The 26,652-nt window shown below is 44.4% G+C and overlaps 1 protein-coding gene across 2 annotated transcripts in view; it reads left to right on the forward strand.

Annotated features, from left to right (window-relative positions):
• vps13b (vacuolar protein sorting 13 homolog B) overlaps window positions 1–26,652 on the forward strand; it is a 457,445-nt gene that overhangs the window by 114,916 nt on the left and 315,877 nt on the right. For both annotated transcript variants that reach the window (XM_083761686.1, XM_083761685.1), the window contains exons 18-19: window positions 659–793; window positions 1,686–1,865. In XM_083761686.1, the coding sequence (XP_083617812.1) occupies window positions 659–793; window positions 1,686–1,865 (315 nt within the window). The remainder of the gene's footprint in view (window positions 1–658; window positions 794–1,685; window positions 1,866–26,652) is intronic.

The raw sequence follows: 26,652 nt of genomic DNA on the forward strand, positions 1-26,652 counted from the left end.
ACACACACACACACGCACACACACACACACACAGCATAAACATCATTATTGGGGAACTGCATCTCAACTGATGTTTGATTACCACTTGACACTATAGGTTTTTTAAATGCACAAAACATGAGGAATGTGTAACTCTTCCAATAGCGTGTAATTGATTTGAAATAGAACTATGAAATGGCATGACAGTATAGCACAGTAGACAGACAAGCTTTTGGGGAGCATCCAGTCTTCACTCATGTAGTAAGTAAATCTGGATGACTTTGTTTCCAGGATGATTTCCAGCATATATAATGTGTCATTGTTAGGAGAGTCATTACCATAGTACAGAAGCATAACAAGTTGATCCCAGTCTGCAGACTCTGGATGGAGGTGGCATCTTTTTAGGATGGGGGAAGCCTTCGCGGGTGGAACCGAGGGGCACACCCGGCATCCCCACCAGAGCACATTTAACAAACACACACAACGTGCTCAACCCTGACTGAGGTGTGGATTTAAGAGCACCTGGCTTCTCCGACCGCTGGGGGGGGGGGGGGGGGGAGGAGGGCAACGAAAAGGGTCAAGAACAATTAAAGACCAATCAAGTGTTTAACGAAGCTGCGGCAGCAGCATTTAAACCTGCCCGACTGCACTTCATTTTCGCTTTGTTTTTTTTTATTAGGTGTGAAATCTCCGAGCCCGTCGCCGACTCTCGAGGGCTCCGTCCAGAACGTGGAGCTGAAGCTGTGCAGCCGTGCGACGGTGAAATGCGCCTCGGGAACCGTGGGAGCTGTAAAAGTGTGCGCCAGGACCCCAGGTGTGTGCAGCTGTGCCCTGTTAAACTTTACTGCCTGTGTTGGAGGGAGAGACTGAGCCCGCCTAGACTCTTCTTTCTGTGATAGTTTTACACAGCCCTCATCCCCTCTCTCTCTCTCTCTGTCTCTCCATCCATCCCTCAATCTGGGTCTTGATTTCTCTCCAGATATATGATTCAGTCGCTGTTCTCTCCTGGGGCACTGTCATTGGGCCTAGGCCATGTCTTTGATGGCAAGGGAAAAAGTACCGTGATATCCAGGCAACAATCTCATGTTATTGGAGCTCGAGTCATAGTGTGGAGTTCACGAGGTCATACTGTACTCGCTTCATTCTGTCAAGCAGATTGTAAGCTTTGTTCCAGCTCTCTGTGCAGAAATGTCTTTCCCCCCCCTCCCTGGTTTCTAAATTGACACCTATGGCCGTCTTCCAATAGCAGTCTGTCATAGCTTCAATGTTTAGAGTAGCGTGTTGAGATTCCTCCATCTCTCTTGTACAACTGACAGGTTTGTATTCTCAGCTAGTGCTTTCACACTCATCCATCCCAGCTCAGAAATAGAGGCCCGTCAAGTTGCACCGCCTCATCCAGGCTCTCCTCTCCATTTGCTGGCTTCTGTAGGTGCAGAAGGGAATGTGATGTAATCAGAGCATACGGTAGATGAAGAATAAGTAGGGTCAAATGGCAACAGGAGTTCTCCGGAATTTATAAAAAGTCAGCTATGAAGAACTTAGTGATTTTGAGTAATTTTTGACACAAAAAAAACATAATTTTCCTGCTTTCCAACATTTTCCTGCGCACCAATGAGGGCTGAAGTTAAATAAAGAGAATCTTTATTTGTCGGGCTCTATTATAGTGTGAAATTACCCGTGCCAGTTTTCTCCTTTTTGTTCCTCAGGTTCAGCAGATGGATTGAAAGAGAAGCTTGTTCCACTGGTCCAGGGTCCGTCTGACACCAAGGAACTCCACATGAGCCGCTGGCTCAATGAGATCCGCAAGCCTGAGTCCCTGCTGGCTCCTGATCTCCTGGCCTTCTCTGTCCAGGTGCCGACGCAAGGAGACGACTGCAGGAACTCAGGTAGGAGCTGCTGGAACTCTTGAGGGCAAATTCATGCTTCAGCTAAAGTGTTGTACGTCAGAGTCAGTCCACAGAACTGCTGCACGATGTTTTGGATTTTTAGATACAGTGTATGACCATGGTGCACAATTCTGCATTTTTTTTACTGTAGCAACCAAACTCCAAGCCCCAGCAGATGTTTTTCTCACGTTACACAGTCTCCCCCGTGACGTCTTGGGGCATCCAAGTCGATGTAAATGTATTTATGTTGTATAAACATTTTATTCATGTATAAACTTTTTAGGCTTTTTCAGGGGTCTTTTTAGGCCCATGTGACATCATGTGGTCCAATACATCATCATCATACATCATCATCATGATAAAAGGCCCCGCTCACATCATGAGTGTGCTTTTTCTAATAACTGTAGGTACACATTGGAAAATCACTTTAATTTGATTTCATATGAATCGCCATCCCCTCCAAGTCTATAATTGTTCTCTGGGATGTATTTAATTCATTTGGAAATGCCACTAGAGGACAAGCCCCTTGAGTTGCTCTACTCTGTTGTGCTGTGATATTTCAGGTCATTTTTTATTTTACACATTTTGAGTATTTCTGAACTCCCAAGGCTTACCCAATTTGACATGTCAGTATTTCAAGTTATTTTCCGGTGTGGTTCCGTGTTTTGATTGGTAATGGGCACTGCTGCTGTATATTCCGTCTCACTAATCAGTAATTAAATGCACGGTTCTGGGTTTGTTGAGCTCATCATATTTTCCCTCTCCCCATAATGTCACACTGGTGCCCCTCTCCCATTTGTTTGTTTTGTAAAGCCGATAAGTGTTTTCCACTCTGGTATTCTTGAGGCGGTATTGGCAACCTGGTGGTTCTTTAAAGTCAGTAGTGCGAGTTCTGTAAACAGCCGTTAGTCTCTGTCAGTGCTGGGCTGAGCGGAGCTGAACTGGCTGACAGCAGCAAACCACTGTTGTTACGCTGCGCCGGTGTCAGTTTATACTGTCGTTGTGATTGCATCCTTTGACCACAGATCAGCTATGCTCATGCATGTGTATGTGTGTGAGAGGGGGGTATCAGAGATGCCCGGTGTGTGTTGTAGTGAACAGTATCCATGGCACTGTAGGACAACAAACATTCATACAAAGAGACCAAGTCAAATTACAAAATGCCTGTGTGCTGTATATCAACGTCTGTGTGCTATATCACTTAATATATTGCATACTCAATGACTGCAGCTTGCTGTGACTCAAATATATCTACACTAACAGCCAGGTATGTCCTCACGCTTGAGGTTCTCCAGTGTTCTCAATCTGGAAATCCTCCTGTTAGTCCTTTCCCCCATGAATGAGGTCATGAATATCAGTATGTCATCACTGGCCTCCCCTGGTGGAAGGGGATCCATGTCCTCGCTGTCAGCTGCAGCAGGCTCTCCTAACCAGACCATCGCAGCCAGTCCCGCTGGGCTCTCAGGGAAGATTGATGCTCCTGGAAAAAGATGTACTTGACATCACCCCTCTATCATACACCTCACTTGCTTACTGTCCCCCCCCCCCCTCCCCCCAAAAGAAAAAAGAAAAGAAAAACTCTTTTACAAGTGTACAATGGGATGTTAGTCGTTCTTCCCTCGCTTGTATAATGACAGATACAGGAGAGAAATCCAGGGACTTCAATGTAAAACAATATGCCTCAAGTATTAGTCTTCAGAGTTGTCTTCGGAGCCATGGACTGTACATCACTTTTAATACAGGGGCTGTGGAGATTCATCGTGTGGCCTTGACTTAAACCCCAAAGCCGGGCACTGAATCATGCCGAGGCCCCCCGGGGCCCTTAACATGTCAGCATGGGGATGGAGCTGGGACAGGCCCCTCAGGTGTGTTTTAGACTGTGAAGGTAGCTACAGTACGTACCACAGCTGTAGCTGAAGGTGTAGCGAGGTAAGATGATAAGAGCCACTACAGAGAGTCGTGAGGTCATCCCTAAGCAGGAATTCCATGGCTATTGAATGTCTTCTCCGTCAATCTCTGTCACATTGCTGGTGGAAAAGAGCACCAAGCCTGTGATATAAATTGCATGAGCGAGGCAACTAAAAGCTTATGATATACATCTACTTGTGGCTTTAATAGATGGACAGACAGTCACTGATCATATTTTCTGAATGTTGCACGATGACCGGCGAGTAAAGTTTGAAAGCAGCAAAGCATTTCTGACACAGAGCACCTTCATAGCCCTACAGGCAGACAGGAACCCCGGTAAATTCTATTTAGTGTTCAGTCCTGGACCATTACTTTGATTTAGAGCGCACATTATTTCAGCAAAGCGATAGCTCTCAAAGACGGTACATATTTTTTAATATTAAAACCTGATTGGAACACAAACCAGAAGACAGAAAGTAAAGGAGAGAAGATGGTGAGAGAGAGATAGAAGGGGGCTCGCTCCCAGAAGCACATCTCTGGTAGATGTAGAGCAGTGGAGGCCTGAGTCCTTCTCGTCACTGTTTCACTATTATCCTATGCTTACTCTGTCCCAAATTCATCCATCTTTCTTTCTTTCTTTCTTTCTTTCTTTCTTTCTTTCTTTCTTTCTTTCTTTCTTTCTCTCTTTCTTTCTTTCTTTCTTTCTCTCTTTCTTTCTTCTTTCTCCTATTCTCAACTCTCACTTTTCCTTGTCTTCTTTACTTACAGTATATCTGTAACTTTTTCCCATGTCACATTCAGCAGCAGTGATTCTTAGATCAGGCACATCATCTTCATCTTCACCGGAGCTAAACAGTCATGCTGTAAATAAAACCAATCATAAAAAATAATTACATATTGTGATAACAGCTTCTCTGCCGGTCTCTACCGCAGACCTCATTTTCTGCAAAAAAATGTAAAACCTTATGGGGAATAAAGAATTTGAAATCTGGCGAGGGAACCCATGGCTCAAAGCCGCCAACTCACGTCCGGGTTTAAGAACTACAAACTGTAGCTGCATATGAAATTAATTTCTCAATAGACATCATAAATTATCAGATTATATTCCCTGCAAATTATGTTCTCCTTCAGATTTACGGTATAGGGAAGAGGACATCCTTATTTCAACAATCAAGTATTGTGAGCTTCCTGATTGTATTTATTCAGACAGTCCAGAGTCCAGACCAGCAACATGCTGACTAGAATAAGTGATATGTACTGTACGCATGCACGCACACACACACACACACACACACACACACACAGACACAGGAAGGCACCCTAACTCTACTTCTCACACTGTTAACACCCCCATCGCCCAGGACGAAGATCTTTGTCCTTTCTATTAGTAACGCCCAAGACGAAGTTGGTCCAAAAGACGAAGTTTATTGATATGAATACGGATCGCATCGCTCCACAGCCTGGAAGCGCCTGTTGTGCAATCCTCGATGTTGCGCAACAGTGAGACGTCATCGAAAATCTCCCTCCCCTGTTTAGCCTATGTAATGGAATCTGCGGACATATGCTCAAAAGACAAATCACAAGCGTGAATAATGAGGCAACACAAGAATTCTGAGTTATAGAATATAGAGATTTACTCGAGCAGGAGACAGACTTACACAAACCTGTATCATGTATGGAAAACCCAGTCTGACTCTCCGAGTGACTGTCTACGACAGCCTTTTATAGCTCTCTCTCACACAGACAACCCCCAACATAGCCACAAGGCATTCACCACATGGGACAGTGACGTCATAAAGCAACAGGCCACGGCATCAAACCGTAACATGGAGTATTATTACATGTTTATCTATAGATTTCCACGACATTACCCCACTTTTACATGTTTATCTATAGATTTCCACGACAAGCCGACGACAACGAAAATCTTAAAACGTTAATAACTTGCGATCTAAATCATCCTGTCTAATTATCTCCAATCTCCAATATACCTGTCAATAGTGAGGAAAGTGGAGAGAGAGAGTGTGTGTGTGTTTGGTAGGGTAGCCAGGCTGATATCAAAGCGGTGGGTCTGTCCACATGTCCCCTGTCCCCTCTCTGTCATCCACAGGGTCACAGAGACCCTGTTAGTGCCGTGTTAATGGAATGATGGATGCAACGCCTCGCCCTGCCAGAGATGAAAGGTGGAGTAGCAGTGCTCTGAAACAGGCTGCACCCCTCTCTCTCTCCCATCGGGGCGGCTCTGGGGTTCAGCGTTTTGTGATCATGACATTTCTGAACGGTTGGAGCACTTGGCTCCGGCATCAAACGCATTTTATTTCTCCCATGTGGCTCTGTTGATTCCATTTAGTGAAGTCCTTAAAACCTGATCATTAGACGTGGACCGTTGGAACCGCGGGGAGCGAGAGGGAAGGCATCGCTGACTTCTTACACTATAGACATACTGAAGACATTAAGATATAATGAGCCACAATCAGCTTTTATATTCTATTTTACATTTGATCACTGGCTTCTGGTTTCTGTAGGGATGCGACACAAAGCACACTGCGGGACACTGCGATCTGTCCACCCAACTCTCAAAACATAATATTTATTTAAGCAGAGAGAGGAGAGCTTGTTTGTAATCAGCAGCTTGCTTCTGGGGTGTACTCTGTGCGTGCATGTGTGTGCACGTGTGCTTGATTATGCATTCACATTGGTAATGTATACTGTATATGTGCGAGTCCTGGTGTGCGTGTGTGTGCATATGTATTGTTGACTATAGTTGGTTGTGAGTCGAGGAGAGCCAAGCCATCACTGGTCATGTCTCTGTAATCTCTGTGCTGTCTCATCTCTTAATGGATGTGACAGGCTCTGGAAATCACCACCACCTTACTTATGGATCCCTTAATTCACTCCAGCAGTCGTTTCCTCCACATCTACTGTATATTTTCCTTTTCGTCCGAGGCCAGAAAGAAAGGCCCACATTTAAAAGGTCACTTTTGATATATTTGGTTTTGCCGCATGGTCCCGTCAATGTCAGCGCATGAACGTACAGTACTTAGTGTATGAGCAATGCATGTCTTGAAAGTTCTTATTTGGCCGCTGTCTGTGACACAGTTGTTTGCCTGAGATGTTTTTTTTAGGACAGCCTCAAAGCACGTTTTGGCTTGTTAAGTTTAATTGCCCTGCAATAATGATCGCCCAAATAATGTTTAGTCCAGCATTTTAATAGCAGCTTTTGACACATGTTCTATTCCCCCCCCCCCCCCCCCCCCCCCCCAACACACACACACACACACACACACACACACACACAAAGTTAATTCGAGATGAGCCGCCTTCAAATCTGGCCAATGACATCTGTTTTGTGTCTAATTGTTTACCAGTGAATTAAAGAGAAATTCCAATTTCGTTAGAAAATGAAGCGAGTGACTTGGGTTGGTGGGTGGTGAGAGGGAGTCCTTGTACACTTGCAGAGACTCCCGTACCACCAGACTAATGTGTTTTCATTTAACAGAGCTGAGGTTGGAACATTCTAATAAATTAAATACAATTAAAGGCGCGGGGGTTTATCGCGAGGGAACTTAGATGCAATGCTTTGAAATGTCCTCTTTTATGGGTCCAAAGGCGTATAATAATTTCAAAATGTCAGTGTTAACCCTTTGCATTACAACGTGACGGTCCCAGATCACTTCTGCTAATTGAGCCGTTGTTCCAGATGGACGTGACAGTGATAAGGCCTCTTGGCAGGCACGGTTTCGAGTCACTTCAGGCAACGGCTCTCCCCCGCTTTCTCTTTCAATCATTTACAAGAACAAAACACACTTCATGTGTGCGTCCTGTGCAACAGCATAATGAGTCAATGCTGTAATGAAATGAGATGTTAAAAATGAAAAGTGTGTGCCAGGGGAAGCAAATTAATGAAAGAAAGATTGATAATAAAAAGCTGGATGGCATTGTTGAAGGAACGAGATGGGGCAAAAGTTGCTTTCCAAGCCACTGCAGTTAGGAAGGCACGGACCCATGTGTTGGAGAGAGACAAACATGCTGGCAGCCAATGGTCATTCCCCCGATATTATGGTACCATGAGAGCCAGGGAGAGTTTTCACCAGCACTGAAAACACAAGAATATAGAGGCCTGGAAATCTTGGCTATTACTATTATTTTAATCAGAGCAGCAGAGTGGTGGCTGCAGAGAACAGAGATTTGCTAGAACCACAACTCTGCAACCATGTCAGAGCTGATTATAAATGATCAATTATCACTACTGCTCATTGCCAGCACAATGGGTGATGATGGGATCTCTGCTGGACAGTGGCTGAGTGGATGGAGGGATGGGGGAGATTATGGTGTCCAGCCTCGGACCAGACCGCTGCGGGGGAGTGAAGGTTACGAGGGCGTGTGAGGAGTCGGGGGTTCAACGGTCCGTGCTCAACTTCAGGGCGGCCCGGCGTTCTGCAGGTGTTTCCCTCCTGCCATCCACCACCCGACTCCCAGAACCCCCCCCACCCCCCCCCCCCCCCCCCCCTCCCGGACGGATCGGGTGGGCTTTATGATCACAGAGGAGAGAGAGAGAGAGAGAGAGAGGGGGTTGGAGCGAGGGGGAGCATGTGTTTTCCCCAGGCACGCCAGCAGCTGTGAGACAATGATTTATGCCTTTCTCAGAACTCTGGGATCTCAAAATGTTACATTTAATCAAGAGCACTGAGAGCAGAGCAAATGTTAAAGATGTTCCCTATAAAAGCCCCCCAGTTTTGATCTCTTTACCATACCCTGGGTGCTGTGGGACCAGGGGAACAAAGTGATCTTTAATCTTAATTTAAACATATCGAGGAGGGGGATTATGAAAGCTACAAGGAATTAATCCTTGGAGAATGCCCCGGCCGCTGTAATACTAAACATATTCAGTTTCTTAATTGATTTTAAACCTGTTGTTCCCCCGTCCCCCTCCCGTCCCCTCGCCCTTGTTGTTCTCAGATTAGACAGATGGAAGTGCGAGAGTGTGTGTGTGCGTGTGTGTGTGCGCGTGTGTGTGTGTGTGTGTGTGTGTGTGTGTGTGTGTGTGTGCGTGTGTGCGTGCGTGCATGCGTGCGTGCGCGCGCGTGTGTGTGTGTTTACATAGAAGTTAAGTCTAAATTTGATTACATTAGTAATAGTGTTAAACTGAATCCTTTTTGTGGTTTGATGACAACCTGCATCGCTGATATACTGTGCTTCACACTTTGTAAACATTCAAGCCTTATAGTTCAGTATTCATGCACTTTGAGAAATGTCATTGCTTTCACAAGCATCGTGCACATGTGGCTAGAATTATATATTAAAGCACAGATTCCCTTACAGTACATTGCGCAAACAACAGATGCTGATTGTGGTTTTACATTTACTGATGTGATGGAATGTGCATGTTTTGATGAAGGAATTTTCAGTTTGTGCGCTTAGTATGCATGGTTGCATACCCATGTTTACTTGATTGTGTGGGTACGAGGCATTACAGAATAATAAATATGTAATGCTCGGTACCCAGAGAGAGAGAGAGAGAGAGAGAGTGTGAGAGTGTGTGAGTGTGTGAGTGTGTGTGTGTGTGTGTGTGTGTGTGTGTGTGTGTGTGTGTGTGTGTGTGTGTGTGTGTGTGTGTGTGTGTGTGTGTGTGTGTGTGTGTGTGTGTGTGTGTGTGTGTGTGTGTGTGTGTGTGTGTGCGTGCGTGCCTTTGTGCGTTGAGAGAAAGGTCCTGTCAGAGACAGAGTACCTCTTGCCATAAAGAGGGAAAGACTAATGAGAGCAGGTGGGACTGGAGCACCTGCTGTCGGTGATCTGATTATCACGCATGCACACTTAAACATACATGCACATTACACACACGTGCAATGACATATGCATGCATTGCATACGTGCACATACATGCACAACATGGACACACAAACTCAACCCCCCCCCCCCCTCTCTCTGCTGTGAAACCATACCCTGTGGATGGACTCCGATACCATAGATGGGGTGTGAATTTGGGGGCTCCCATGGTAGTCTCCTCCATTACAAGCTTTCAAAGGCCTGCCGTACTTTCATATGTCCATCCATCATGCTCCTTTTCCCCCTCTTTCTAAGCATGTGTTCACTCACTCCACTGAGTGTTAAACCAACAGTCTGGCTTTGTCTCAGGCAGACACTTGATGGCTTTAAGCTGCTGCCCTAATTTCTCTCCTCTGGCTGGTAGAGTGAGGAAAATAGAAATACAATAAAAAATTAAAAATACTTTAAGGAAAAACAAGAGAGATTCTTTAATTTGTCTAATTTCACGCCCTCCCCGGAGACTCACACATGATGCACATGTTTGAAAGTGTTTGGAAAGCCATTGAAAACATGACACACTTGAATTATAGTAGCATTGTAGTATGGAAATGTTCATATTTGAGCCAAAAACACAGGCTACAGTACTTGATTTACCTAATATCACTTGTTATTTGACAGCATATTGGCTTTCCTACATCGCTATATCAAGATGTCAGCCAAGGCTGTTTGAGTGCCGGACTGATACGGCAGATTAATCTATTTGAAATCACAATTCATGGTACTTTGCCCAGGTCTTTTTACGTGTGAATGCCTCCGTACTTGACAAATCCCTAACTTTGTCTTAACGTGTCTTTAAACAAGCTGTAGCTTTGGTTTGACTGCTTTCTGATGCGATGTTCACTGAGGTATAACAAATAGACAGATTGACAGAAGCGTGTCCTTTCTATTGACAGTATAGGCTTATTCTGTACAGACGGTGTGTTCCTCTCCCTCTGACCCCCGGCCATCATTGCCCATCATGCAATAGTGAATTACAGTTTATGTAAAGTATGAGCTGGTCACCTTTACACAAATATTGGTAAACAATAGTCTGTGGCTGGGAAGGTTTTAATACTCTGGGAAAACCAGTCAGTACAGAACATTGGAATGTTTTATACCCTATGTGTCTAATTTATACTCATACGTCATGGAACTGTGTCCCACGCCAAAAATAGCCAGTCTGCAACCTATAGTTGTAGTATAAATCAGACTTTGAGATTGCCCTACTGCCTGACCTGCCCTCTAGATTTGTTTATAATCTTTATTGCAGGAAGCTTTTCACATAAAGGCATGTCAATCTGTCAGAGATGCATTGTAATCTTCTCTTTATAGATCCCGTTTCATTATAATGTGCTATTCCAAAATGAAATATTTAGTTACACCCTGCCATCAGGGCTCATGTGAGACTCATACATTGAGACTCAGCGGCTGTTAAGAGTCCAGTTCAGCCCATTATGTTCAGAAACCATGACTAAAACATGGCAGTTGCGCTGGATACAAATTTCAACAAATATTTTATTTAATGAACACTGGATTAATCAACATAACTGATGGCCTCTCATTTTCCTCCCCAGCGATTTAAATTCGGCGCATGAACCCAGCCAGAGAGAGCTTGGTTTGTTTATTTAACTCCTCTGTTACTTCCTTAACAAGTTGTTTAATCTTCCAGGCAGCCCGTCTAGGATTGTCTCTTCAGTCAGCGTATGTGAAACAGAGCAGGTAATGTGGAGATTACACCCAAGGGAACCCACTCAGCGCCGGCTATTCAGGTCAATCACGGCCCATTACTGGAGCTGTTCATCTGTGAAGTGCTGGGCTACTAAGGCCACTCTCACAGTGCTTAAGGTTTGACTCTGGACTGAGTGTGAAGCTGAGGGCATGGGGACATGGGGGCACAGGGTGCAGGGTAGAGAACCGGGGCTCAAGTTGGGGATGTGTGGAGTGCAGTTTGACTGGTGCCAGAGTTGGTGTTGAAGCTTTACTCTCACTTGCGGGACATAGACTTTCTGTCATGGCCCATGGAGTTTGACTGATGTGACCTCAGGCCCAGGGGCCCAGCGGACTTGAGATCAGTCTGCCTGTTTGCTGTAGGGGATATGTGATTACATGCTGGTGTCTGTCCGTCTCCATAGTGAAGAGGCTCTGGGTGTGCATGTTTGTGCACGAGGTAAGAGAGAGAGAGACAGTGAAAGAGTCTTCAAGTGTGAAGAGGGGTCATTCTGGATCACTGCTTCCTCTCATCTAAAAGTGGATGGCCTGGCAGGGTTGGGAGGGAGAGAGGTTGAGATAATTGTTCTCTTCCACCACGTGAAACAAGTGCAAATATGAATTTATATGATTCATTAAGGTAATCTCTCTTAATGACTCCCTTTAAAAGTACAAGAGGAGTTACTGGCGTATCACCAAAGACGGTGAACTTGGACTCTCCAGTCGAGAATCCTGGATACCTAGGTAAGAGAAGGAGTGAGGGTTTCACTTATCTTGAGTTATTATTTTCTAGACAAATTGATACGATCTCCTCCATTGCCCAAAGGCTCTGATATATGCAACATGTGCCTTTTTAAATCACTGTATTTGAGGTCTTAAATGAGGTGTAATTCTCTCTCTCACACTCCCGCTCTCTCTCTCTCTCTCTCTCTCTCTCTCTCTCTCTCTCTCTTTCACATACTTCTCTCTCTTTAGTTTTCTCCTCTCTGTGAGGGGGCTTTACCCTTGGCTACTGAACAGCTGGAAAATAGTGATCTAGCTTGTCAGCTACTGGGTGTAATGTAATTCCCAGGGCACCTTGATTCATTTCCCACTAAGGTGCAATTCATTTTTAATGTTTGTCAGCGAGACACTCAGCAAAGTGCCTGATGTAAGTCCACTCGAGAGCCCCCCCCCCTCCACATACACACACTTTCATACGCAAACTACACATGCACACACACCACTACCACGATTTCAAGTGCCCAAGTGACTGCAGAGTTATTGTAGTGAATAATTATAAATTAAGCTCTTTGGAGCAAGACACAGAAAAAGAGAAAGAAAGAATGAAAGAGGAATCTAGTTTCCTCCTCCACAAAGTGCTTTGCCAGCTGCACTCCTTTAAAATACTTTGTCTGTGTTCATCTATCATCAGAAACAAAAGAAGAAAGGAGTAAGTATGCCGGACCACGTTTTCTACTGTGTTTCCAGTATGTGCACACACACTTAGGCCTGATTTATCTGTTATTGTGCATCGCAAAATGAAAATAAACCTCTACGAGCTCACAGTCACAATGCAACAGAGCTTAATACATTAGGAGCTTGTAGATGTGTCATTTTCGGTGCATGGCACATCACGCAAAGTATTAATCAGGCATTACATCCACATGTGTGTGTTCACACACACACTTCAGTATAAATGTGTGACGTGTGTACTACACACACTTTTGTGGGTGTTTATTTGTGGATTTTGTCTTGCGGTACCACCATGTGATTTGGCATGCTACCTGCTGCTTACTCAACAAGACAGAGCTAATCCCTGGGTTACCTTGTACCTTACAGGTTGTTTACACTTTATCCAGCCCTGGGCCGGGTAGCAGGGCTGAAGGAGGTCAATTTAGTTAACCTTATCTAATTGAATGTTGTCTTTGGATCAAAGGTTGCTACATTCCTCACAGCCAGATCAAACATCACATGATGGCACAATCAAAACAGTTGGCTTTCCCAGATCACCTAATGGGGTTCTTTTTGTATTCTCACAAATTAGATGGGATAATATCCAGACGTGCTGCTTAGGGCCACTGGCTTAAGTTTATAATGTAAGCACATTATGACGTTGTCCTTTGGCAAGTGCTGTGCACTGCAATATTCTTATGTACTACACATTCTATTACATGATTTTTCCTTGATAACGTCTACATTCACAGTTTCAAACTCATGCACAGTTGCAGATAAGTGAACTCTTACATGTTGGTAATGAGACACATTAATTCACTGTGTTGAAGTAATTATAATGTTTTTTGATGTGCCTGAACTTTGCGGTTGACTAGAAGAGGCTGTGTGGGGACATATTAATGAGTTGATGGAAAGTTACACAGAAACCTCTCTCGACTCTGCTTTGTCTCCTTGATGATTGCGCTTAATAGCATATTCTCTTGTGATGTTCTGTGATGAAATTGTGCAGATGCACTGACACTAAAGCCTGTGGTTCAATAATTGCCACTCTGATAGAGAATTTCCCATTCTAACGCCTCACCATCTTTGCTGACAGAGGGAAACGTTAATTTGTGGTGGCTCCCTGTTTATTACACGGCCTGGTCGATCAGTGTGTGTCAGTCTGTGAGCCACGTCTCCGTCTTTCATCTCCCATCACTGCTGTTCCAATTATGAGCGACATCAACCACCACAGCTTCACATTATTAGAGGAATGGTTACTGATTCATACTCTGCCATGACCAAAGTCACATACAGGCTAACTAGAGTTCAGAGAGACACCGCATCACTCAGTCAGCCATGCAGTGCCGAGGCTAGCCGAGGCTAGTGTTCTGTGCCGGTAGCGAAACCGATAGACCCCCCCCCCCCCCATCCCCCCACCGCCCCCCCTGCGCTTGAGTGGCGATCTGAAAACAGCAGGCAGGCGTGGGAGGAGATGGGAGTCCATTAGCTTCTTCGCAGCTCAGCCGCCGTGACGCGTCACCCTGCCACCCGTGTCCTCTCCAATCTCCAGTCCGTCCACAGACTCACTTTCCCAGGCTCCACTGATGCCCCCAAAGTCAGCCTGTAGTATGAGCGACAGTTTTACCACATATAGGGCTGCGTCAACGCCAGCCCTTCAAAAGAAGAAGGGGGAAAATGAGGGGGGGGGGGGGTATTAAAGCTACTAAGCATGGTCCCACATTAAACACTGGTGGAAATGGTGAAAAGATGAAGGGGAGGGTGGGGGGGGGGGGGGGGGGGTGAGAAGAGAATCGGGGTGTAAGGCTGAAGGGGGGGGGGGGGGGGGGGCATGGGTTTGAGGGGTAAGAAAGCACTTTCTTGGAAATGACTTTGATACTGATGTGGGGGATTATTACTGGAGCAGTTGGTTAAGCTGTAATTAATTAAGCTAATTAGGTGGTGGCGGGCTGGGGATGGAAGGAGGGTGGGTTGAGGGGCTGGCGGTGGTGACGAGAGAGCTTTCTCACAGCTCTGAGGGAATAAAACGCAAAGTAATTAACAGAATCAGCCGCCAGGAACCAGACCGGAGTGGGGGGGTATTCATACGGAGATGGAATGTGACACAACCAGTGTGGACATGGAATTCTCCCATCTCCCAACACACACACACACACACACACACACACACACACACACACACACACACACACACACACACACACACACACACACACACACACACACACATTGGTACGAGTTACAAGGTCCTTGCCCTCATTTGTTAGGCGTGATTTGGTGTTGCACACCAAACATAGAAGCTCATGGGTCACGCTGGACGAGTTGTGAGCTTGTAGATCTGTCATTTTCAGTGCATGACACCTACGTGCAATCAAGGACCACTTCACCGATTTTCAACCTTTGTTGATATAATTGATCCTCACTAATGCTCATGATAAAATGGCCTACCAGTATCATCATCATTAAAAAGGTTTTTGTTTTTTAAACCATTATTTATTTTTATTTTCATTATCATGACAACAATAGCTTTCATTTTAGCAAATAGCATGATAACTTTCCAGGAATAGAAAGCCTGCAGTTTCTAGAATATTAGTTTGGATTCCCGATCGATTACGTCACTGAACTGATCACGTCCCCCATCTGAGACACAGACCAAGTAGGGGAAAAAACGTTAATATAATGAGAAGGATCAATTATGCATTAAAGGACCACTTCACCACTATTCAACCTATCCTCATATAATAGGTCCTCACTGAAAATCATGAAAAAATGGCACGATTTTTTTCTACTCAGTCTGTGTCTCATAGGACGGCTGCGGGCAGTTTAGAAACCGTCTTCCAGTGACATCATCATTAGGCAGAGTTTTTTTTTAACGCTATTTTTTTTACAAAAATATTTCGATTTTCATTATCGTGAGAACGATGGCTTCCATTTTCGCATTGCAACTTTTCAGGACTAGAAAGCCTGCCGTTTCTATTAGCTTGTATTCCCCATCGATGATGTCACTGGAAGACAGTTTCTGAACTGCCCACAGCCCTCCTATGAGACACAGACCGAGTAGTAAAAAATTGCACCCTTTTTTTCATGATTATTAGTGAGGACCTATTATATGAAGATAGGTTGAAAAGTGGTGAAGTGGTCCTTTAATGAGGACAAAGTGGTCTTTTAAGTATAACTCAGGTCAGGTGGTAGCTGGCTCCTGCACAGGAACTCTGTTGACCAACTTGTCGCTACACGCAGTGTAGTTAGTAGTATGACATCAGACATAGTGGTGGGCATTAACTAAATACATTTGAGTACTGTGCCTAAGTACATGTGCCTAAGTACATTTTTTGAGTATCTGTATTTGTATTTACTATAATACTTTCACTCCACTACATTTAAAAGACAAATATTGCACTTTTGACTCGACACTACATTGCTAGGAAATTTGTGCCTTGAATAATGAGTATTGTTTTAAGCATGTACTCCAGTACTTGAACCCAAGTACAAGTTTGACGGAGTAACTTTCACTTGCAGTTGAGTAATATTTGACCAGGTGTATCTGTACTTTGAGTGCTGATCATAAGAGAGAGGAACACAGAGGGACAGACCTGGCTGGTAGTTTAGTATGACATCACACACAGGGACACAGAGCAGACATCATACACAAGAACACAGAGCAGACATCATACACAAGAACACAGAGCAGACATCATACACAAGAAGTAAGAACACAGAGCAGACATCATACACAAGAAGTAAGAACACAGAGCAGACAGACAGATGAGAATGTGGATCTTGCAAGGCTTTGTTGCTGCACGCACTGACCTCTGTTGTTAAGATTTCACTACTCTGTTTCTTCTGAAACCACCATGATCTGTCCCAGTGACAGATAGGCTGAAGAATGGCTTCTCTGAGTCTTTATTCTGTCGTCACGTATTTATCCCCTCAGTGTGTGGCGGTAGGTCCCCCGCCTGCAAATTCTGTAATTCTCCTCGATTCGTGTGCGGAGGCCTCATTCATCTTCAGAGTAGTGTCTGGGACCTCACATGAACATCTCTCCTGTCATTTCCCAGAATAGCGCCCATGCAGAGTCACGCTGCATGGGATAACTAAGTGTAAGCAGGTTTAACCAGCTAGCTAGTCACAGTGATTGGCAGGGCAGGATTTATTACTAAAGATGCAAAACCACAACACACAGTGAGTCAGGGCCCGCCTCTGTGTGCGTACGAGCTACTGTACAGTACCGTGATGTTGACGCGTGGCAGGGGGGGGATAACGTATAATACATGTGGGATAAGATACACTTACTGTAGCTGCAGAGCAGGTTACTTTCGAGCGCACACTGCAGTATATCCTCTCATGTTTGCCATCAATTCATTAGCTGTCTGTCACAATTTGCCTAGCCTCATGTGATTTACACATGATTGACACCACCTGTAAATTCAATGAACAGTCAAGGAGATGCCGCGCTACTACTTTGAAAACAAATCTCACCGTCCCCACATGAAATGACTGCCCAAAGGCTTTATTTGCATTGGTTACGCAGTTATTTTTTAAATGCCTGAATTGTTTCCACCCAGTTTTAGCCGCTATATTCAATTCACATCAGTAGCTATTCGTGTATGTATTGGGATCTCTGACCGTCTAGCTACGCAAGACTATAATCCACCTCACTCGGCTATCCATTTGATTGTCCTGTATCATGCACACACATACGCACACACACACACACACACGCACGCGCACGCGCGCGCGCACACACACACACACACACACACACACACACACACACACACACACACACACACACACACACACACACACACTGTATATACATGTACACATACACACGTGCATCTTCCAGCCCATGTTTGCATTTCTATAACTTCAGTCTACCCATGCTGCTCCCACACATCATTCAACCATCACCAGTTAAACTGAACAAACATTTACTTTTAACAATGTCACTGGCCAGAGGAAGGAATCCTGGCCAGCATAAGTGTTTCCTCTATTATATGATTAAAACATGATGGATGTTTCTGGAGCCCAGTGTGGATGAGGCCAGACTCTCATATAAAGCCTATTAATGCTTTAGTTTAGTCTGCTGGGATTCAGTCATATGTTTGTAGTGTTAGATTTAAATGTGCAGAAATAGAAAATGGGCTTGGTCGGCTTCCATTTTAGCTCATTAGCCAGAGTTATACAGTATACTGAGAATGATGTAGTGGCTTTCTAAAACCACGCCAATATATCATGTCACCTCCAAGTCCATCCCTGACACCTTTCTCACAATATTCATGAGGAGAAAAAATAGTGGTTCTGAATGGTTTTTAAAGTGAAATGACCTCATGCAGGGCTTTCCCCCCCTTTTCTTTTTAGAACGTGTGCTTATTTGACTTGGTCTTTTTATGATGAATGTCACTTATTAATCTCGCCCACCCTTGGCATTAGATGTGTTATCATTTACATTTTTTTCTCTCTCTAAACAGAAAGATCACAATCAAAACCATCCTTAACAGCACAGCCAGTGAGCCAAAAATATTCATCACTGAGAAAAGTTGAAATTGGATTCTAAATATATTTGATTTGTCCCCAAAGGTTTTTCTCTAGTTCCACTCGCCGTGATGAATGCCTCATATTAATCTCTAGCTTTGGCTCCCTGTTTGACACATTTTCTGTCTCTGCCTGTGTCTTTTCCACTGTCTAAGGTTATATAACTGTTGGCTATAAGTGTCCTCATAGTATAGTGTTACACGCAAGTTCATCCCCAATGCCATTCATTAAAGGCAGAATATATTGAAAATGAATAAATTGATTTTAAATAGCCCAATTCTAAAATGCATGACATCATGCGGACTTGCTCCGTAAACGTGCTGCTTATTTAACTTGGGCTTTCCTTTCATTTAAGTCGCAATGATGAATGCTGTATATTAATCTGTGTATTTGGTTATTTGGCAACCGATCTGTTATGATTCACACTTTTTCTGTCCATTTCTCTGACTTTTTCCATTTTCTGCTGTGTGATATGACAGCTCCATCATGGTTCCATCACGTCACCGCACGCACGCACGCACATGTCACTCCTGGTTCCAGGACAGTGTTCCCATCATGACCCTATTACATTCTACCTAGTAGCAGTTTTGTAATGCATGATGTGTCTTAACGTTATGAAATACTTTGTTCGGTATTCATGAAGTACACGCCAGCTCTTGGCTGGGTGAAAGGTACCATGAAGGGTACACCAACAGTCTCTTTCCCCTTAATGGTGTACCTTGGCGTGCATTGCCCCATATAACTGATAGCTTTACATATTGCAGGCTACAGGTTTTTAGGCATATAGCTTAAGGCAATGAAACTAATGAGACCACCACTAAGACATAGCAGATGGACACACAAGCTGATACTGTACATAGAGGCCAAGACACAAGATCATCACAGTGGATAAACACAGGTGTAGCCTAGTTATTAAAAGTGGGATTCTATTGCACCGTTTCCAAGATGTATTATTATCTTGCAGTGATGATGCACAGAGGAGTGATAGTGTGAGTTGACACCTACCACTGAAGTGACAGGCACCTGATCATAGTGACTAGTGACCACAAGCAGAGAGAGACCCATTTACAGTATACAAAATCATCAAGTTCACTTTTACAAATCTTTGTATAATCTCTCAGAGTTAAATGTGCAATCGGGAAGTTATTTTAATTAATATAATTATAGTTTAACCAATATGTATTTTACATTATGTTAATTCGGTGGAGTACACTATAGCTAGCACATCTGTGGTGTGGTTGAAGGTAGAACTGTAGACCCTTGTGTCAGGTAGTACACCTACTGGTTCACTAGTAGTACTGCCTCTAGCAAGTAGGTGTTTTTGTCTCTCACAAGACCCGGATTTAAATCCCAAATAGGATATAAAGCTTTTAACTAAAACTAAGATGAGAGAACATATTACTCCAGTTTTAGCTTCACTGCATTAGCTTCCGGTTGTTTTCAGATTGAATTTAAATTTATTTTACTTGTTTATAAAGCTCTCAATGGTCTCTCACCTTCCTACTTACAGTTATATGACTGCCTGCCTAAATAAAAAACCCTCAGGTCTTCCACTGCTGGCCTGCTCGCTGTGCCTTAAAGAATGGCAACTAAAAAACACGGTGAAGCAGCTTTCTGCTTCTACGGGCTGACGGCGTGGAACAAACTTCCACTGTACCTACGACGGGCAGCCTCTGTATACATATTTAAAGCGCAGTTCAGCAGATTTTGATTATCCTTATGTAAGCTCTTGTTCTTTGTTGTAAAACGGTGTCATATCACAGCACTTTGTGATCTTTTAGATCTGCTGTTTTGGGTAGTTTTTGTTTAATATTTTTAATAGATTAAATCTATTAGTTCGATTAACTGTTTGGGAGCACATGCTGCACAAGGAGTGGAGCAATCCAATGGATTTATAGATTTATGTTTTTGGATCTGGTTTTCCTGCGTTGCCAGTCCATCCATTGGTGTCACACTGTGATTGAGCTGGTGCACTTTAGTTCAGATCACTAATGCTCACTGAGAATGGCAGTTCAGTAGTCTGGTTTGCATCATCCTGCCTACTATGCTCTCCACCAGTGACCTGGGACACCAGGGTCGCCCCCGTGGGACCTGAACACTCCCTCTACATCTCGTTACTCTTCTCTTTTACTGTTTCTTAGATCCCCCCCCCCCCCTATGTTTCTGTTCTGTCTCTTTCTCTCTGCCTCTGTGTGTGTCACGCTCTTCTCTCACTCTCTCTCTCTCTTGTTTCTCCCTCTCTCACACACATGGGGTCTCCCACCACCACCGTCATCATCATCATCAGCAGCAGTAGAGCGGTGTGTCTTGGTGTGATTTAGTGTGAGCCTCTGTTCCACAGAACAGTACTCAGAATAGATCAATAGTCCAGAACAAGACCCCCTGTAGTGTGGTCCACTGCCCTTACCATGGACAACCACCAATCTGACTCACTTCACACCGGGCCCTACACTCCCCTGTGTCCTCGCCAACACGCATGTCGATATTGAAGCCGATCGGTTGGACAGCTCTCTATATATGCCAAGGACAGATATGGATAATGACCCACGCACGTATGCAGAGATTTTGAGAATGCCAGACTGGATTGCCAGCCAAGGTGCCTGGCAGGAGGTGTAGGAATGTTAATGGTGCCTCTAGAAGTTGTGAAAGTATGAAATAGTGGTTAAGGGGTTTTCTTGAGTAGATAATAAGTGTAGATAAAAACGTGTTATAGAGGTTATTTTGCATGGATATGAATTCAGGTGTGCCCTGAGGTTTTGATTTGCCCTTTGGTGTGCCTTGAGCATGAGATGTTTCTAAATCATTGGCTTAGAGCATAGTATTGTTTGCAGAGCAAACATCTTCCTCCTCTAACCTTGTGCATAGTATATTCTTACCATATTATGACAACCAAGGCTCAGCGGTCCAGGCACCTTGGCTCATTTGGCTGGTAATCCAGTCTGGCAGTGTGCCGCGGGTTCGACTCCCGATCCCGACGGCCTTTACTGCATGTCATCCCCCCATCTCTCTCCCCATTTCCTGTCAGCCTACTGTCTGTCCCTATATATAAAATAAAGGCGAAAGCCACAAAAAAAAAAAAAAAAATATATATATATATATATATATGACAACCAAACAGCGCCCCCTCCCCACCCCTCTCCTCCTGGCGATCCCATGGTATATCGCCAATGTGTAATGGCCACAAATCACGATACCACACCTACTCTCTATCTCACCCCAATCTCCTCCTCTTTGTTTTCACCTCACCTCTTCCTGTAGTTCCAGTCCACCCTCTCACCCTACTTAACCCTGGTCTGTTCTCCTGGCAGGAGGTGTAGGAATGTTAATGGTGCCTCTAGATGGAGCAGATCACCGTGCTGCTGACCCAGAGCACCGTCCAGGGCAGGTTTCTGCCACCCAGTGACAGAGGCTGTGGCCCAGAGAGAGAGAGAGAGAGAGTTACGATCAGATCCCCTGGTCTCCTCTGCCTCCCTCTGTAACCTAAGCTTGAATGTGTCTAAAGGACGGGCAAGGCCATTTGACTGGCCAACCTCAATTTTATGGCCTGTTGCCATCCTCTTTCACCTCGCTGATTTTCTCTTTTAGTATCTGCCTTTTTTTCTCTCTCTTCCTTCTGCACTTTAAATTGTCCATTTAAGTGTCCATTTAACCCAGTGGTGTCAAACCCCAGCAGTGTACAAACTGTAAATACATGTTATTTACAATTTGTACACTGTTGGGGTTAAATTTTAACCCCAACTGTGTACAAATGGATAAGACGGAATAAGAATAGACTCAACTGAACAGACTCAACGTCGTTGTCACATCACACGATTAGAGATGTAAAAGAGTGGATGAAATATTGTTTTGTGCAAGCTTCCAAATATTCTCTAAATTCATTAAGAGTTACACACATGAAACCAGAACAGGTCATTAATTAACTGGAAGGCCAGACAAACAATATACATATCCAGCATGTAAAAATAGCAACAGGTACATATGTGGATTTTACTGTGTAGTTTGTTACTTAGATGTATTTGTATTTTTTGCTTTTAACACCTCAGTTTTAGCCTGTGGACCTTAACCAGATTTCATGTGTGACAGTAGTGCATTGTGTAATTATGCACGAAAGCAATATAATGTGGGTATTTGTAATATGCATAGGCATTTTGTCAGTACAGCATGCTACATGACCTCAGACCTTATTCTCTGCAGAATTTTACTGAAGTTCTACAATACAACTCCTCAGCTCTTCTTGCCCTGCCCAGGCTTATATGCTCCATCTCTGCTCTCCCCTTTTTTTTTTGATTTATCACTGGTTTGGGCCTTATCATCAGTATCAGCCATTATATGATGCCTTCTGCTTCTCTGAGACTTTTTATTATTTTCACAAGCAGAGCAATTATAAGGCCGAGAGTAGCACAGCCCAAAACCAAAAGGGTGTCATTATGTCATGAGTCATAAACACAGTTTTTGACATCTACATCTATTTATGAGATCAGTGAGGGAAGGAGAGAGAGCTGCAGAGAGACTGTCTTGCTCATTACTGGAATTAATAATGAAAACATCTTTACCATGAAACATGATCTGGTGTTTTGAAAGCTGTGGCTAATGTGTGTCTGTACCCACGGCATGTATTAGCTTAATCACCTTTCAAACTGAACAAACTGTCTGGACCGGGCTGTGAGTGGTGGGGGCCTGGAGGGCCCACAGCCTCCCCTCTGGACTCCACTGTGCTCCTCACCCAAGACGCAGGATTGGCTCCGGGGCCTTGGACCTTTAGGCCTCCTGTCAGCTCCCCGGCTGACGGCACCATTAGGTCCTGCTGCTTTGGCATGTCTGGGAAGACAGTCAAGGTCTCTGACACGCCAAGGCTGTCTGTCTGTGTGTGTGTGTGTGTGTGTGTGTGTGTGTGTGTGTGTGTGTGTGTGTGTGTGTGTGTGTGTGTGTGTGTGTGTGTGTGTGTGTGTGTGTGTGTGTGCATGCATGCATGCATGTGCGTTTGTCTTATTATTGTGTACTTGCATGCATGAGTGTTAGGGGCACATATACATGTGCGTGCGTGTGTGTGTGTGTGTGTGTGTGTGTGTGTGTGTGTGTGTTTAAGAATACTGTGAACTATAGGGCTGGGGCACACTGTTGGGGCTCAAGGGGTTCTGGTGTCAAGATGTTCCTGATAAGATTTCCTGCACTTTGCGCCCTGCTGGGACAGAAAAGGGAGCAAACCCCCCTGAATTATGAGGCACACTGGCTAGAAACTAGCAGCCAGCTAGCTAATTTCCCTGATTTTATCTGATTGAAGGCTAGAGATGAAAGCAGTAGGGAGCACTTACAGCTCCCTGCTTGCTGTGTGTGCGTGTGTGTGTGCGCGCATGTGTGTTTGTGTGTGTGCGTGCACGTGTGTGTGTGTGTGTGTGCGCACTCGCTTCAGTGTGTTAAATGGTTCGATAAACTGATGGTATACAGATGGCAAGGACTTCTACTGGCCAGTAGCAGTCAGGCTCCTGTCTGTATGTGTGCTGCTATAATGAACAAGTACAGATTAATACTAGACACATACTGTATGCACACACATAATGCATGCAACACACAGCAGCGTGCACACACACACACACACACACACACACACACACACACAAACACAGTCTCGGCGTCTCAGGATCAGACCTGTGCTCCAGCCTTAGTCAACCCCTTGCGGCAGGGAAGTAGTTAAGAGTCATTACCGCAACTAGTGTGTCCCTGGAGAAGTGGGGGTGTCAGGAACAGCAACAGGGTGTGTGGTGTTGGGAGACCTTGTTGAATGTTCTGGTATGTTATGGAGAGAGACAAGCCTTGTGGGCATTGTGAGACGACGTAATGTCAGACAGGGATTGATGAATCCTTTGATGAATGTGCTGCCGACACATTGGCACGCTGATCATTATTTATTTGAACATTTGTTATGAAAGGACAACATTGGCCATGGAGTTATAATCTACTAGAAGTACAGAAATTTCCATCCATCCCTCTCTTTGAAGTGGGAACTGAAAAACTGAATTCACCACTTAAGCCTTAATTTATGCTGTGCTTCACACAGGGAAAATAGCTGATCTTAGAGCTCATACTGGGTCGTGAACTTGTAGATCTAGCATTTATTTTATATATATATACAGTATATCCCCTAGTCTCATGTGTGTGTATATGCCCGTAAAGGCATGCCCAAAATGGGGACACCATGTTATTAAAACATTACTAAAAGAGGCAATATCACAGTTGTGTGACTGAGCCAGAGGAGGAAAAGGGGATGAGTACTGTATGACAGATAGTGGGTGGGGGGTGGGGGGGGGGCAGGCGGCTGATTGATGACTGAATGGATCTGCTCTGTTTTAAAGTGTCACTGTGAGGCCTGTTTGTTGGACAGACAGAAGATGGTCCGCCAGGTGCAGACACTAAATCCCGCCTGCTCCTTCACACAGGGAGATAGATGACTTATCTACATGTGTGGCGCTGCACATTACAGCAGACCAGAAAGCACAGGGGCCTATTACCTCTCACACACATTGCCAGAGATGACAGCCAGCTTATCCAGTCAATAAAACAACGGCAATAACACAAGAAGCATTCTGAGGTGGTGTGGATCAGGGGTCCTCAACCCATGGGTCGCGACCCCTCGGGTCTGAATGGCTGGGAAATGGAAATGAAGAGTTTACATATAGTACACATATAGTACATGCCCTAATGATTATATCTGGTTTCAGTATTTATCTATGGTGTATTGTCTCTATTATTAAGGTTATTGTAGCAGTCAATTTATATTGGGGGTCGGGAGGGGGCTGGGCGGGGCGGGGGTCCCGAGACATTGCCAAAGCATTTCCGGTTGAGAAAACGCTGTGAACCCTTGGTGTAGATGAAAAATTCTGATGTTTCGTTTTTTTGTTTTGTTTTAGTTTTTATTTTTTTATTTTTTGCATGTTGCATGTGGAGCACAGAGGGTACTGTAGAGTACTGTACACCCATTTTATACACAATTAGTTATGAAACCACATGTCTTCTCAAGGCAAAAACTAATCAGACTTCTTATATGTAGCTTGAAAGAGCTGTATGAAAACTGCTGAAAATAGTAAAAATGATTTATGAAAAATGCAACAAATGCTACTTTTTTGATTAACCCTGCAAGACCTGGATATATTTCTAGTTGTAAAAAAGAGATTGCAACCTTACTACTACTTTGTACTACTAGGACTTTGCAGAGGAAATTATGTAACACTGTTTTATGCAAATTTTATTCGCATTTATAGACGTTGTTGTCAGCTCATTTTCTATTTTGTAAAGACACTTTATTGCAGAATTGTTTTTCTGCCATAAAATGACTTCCTAAACTAGATGTTGGCCATGCAGTAATTGCAGTATGGACTTGTCGCCTCTAGTGGCTACACTGATATTATAATGCATTTTCTCCTACTGACCAGGATTTGACCCCAGCCCTGGTCAGTATTGCATTGTAACTTAAGTTATATTTCTTAGATACACCATAAGTTATGGGCAATATTTTTTCTTTTATCCGAGCTATATCAACACATTGATCTAATATTCCCATATTGCGGGTAATTAATCACCCTGCGTTGTGACTGCAGTATTGTCCTCTTGGTGCACTTTGCATAGTTTTCTCATCCCATCACTTTACCGCTTGTTACAAATCATTACAATGCAAAAGCAGAAGTCTTTTATCTGCGTAGACATGTGCTAATACAGTTTTTTGTTGTGGTGAACAACTTGGAGAGTCAAGAGTCTTGTCTCAGAACCATTGTGTGTGTGTGTGTGTGTGTGTGTGTGTGTGTGTGTGTGTGTGTGTGTGTGTGTGTGTGTGTGTGTGTGTGTGTGTGTGTGTGTGTGTGTGTGTGTGTGTGTGTGTGTGTGTGTGTGTGTGTGTGTGTGCGCGACATGCGTGTGTGTGTGCATGCATGTGTGTCATCATGAACAAAGCGACTGCGGCTGCGAGTGCCGTTTGTCTTTGTTTTGCCTGGCTTGGCGGCAGTTCTTAAGTTTTCCCCAACATTACAGGATCATTGAATCAGTCTCACCCTTTTGCCCTGGCTTTGATGAACAGACGCCCTGCCCGTTCGAGACGCAGCCTAGCCCGACCTAAGCGAGCGAAACCGGCGAAGCGACGTGTGACAATCCTGAGAAGGTGGAAGGGTCCCGGCGAGCTAATAAGCTCAGCTAATCTGTAAGCCCTGTGATGGCCAACACTCTCCCACCACCTCTGCCACCTCCGACGTGTCGGGGACCAAGTTTCAGCGCTGCTCGGCCACTCAGCCAGTCAGTCAGTCGCCCTGTCAGCCTGGTCTGTCAGTCCAGTTTAAGAGGCCCTTTAATGCCCGTTGATTAGGGTGTCAAAGGTCACACTGCCCTGCCGTTCCTCGCTGGCGAAGGGGGT

This window comes from Protomyctophum parallelum, assembly GCF_964188405.1.
Source record: "Protomyctophum parallelum genome assembly, chromosome: 3".
NCBI lineage: Eukaryota > Metazoa > Chordata > Actinopteri > Myctophiformes > Myctophidae > Protomyctophum > Protomyctophum parallelum.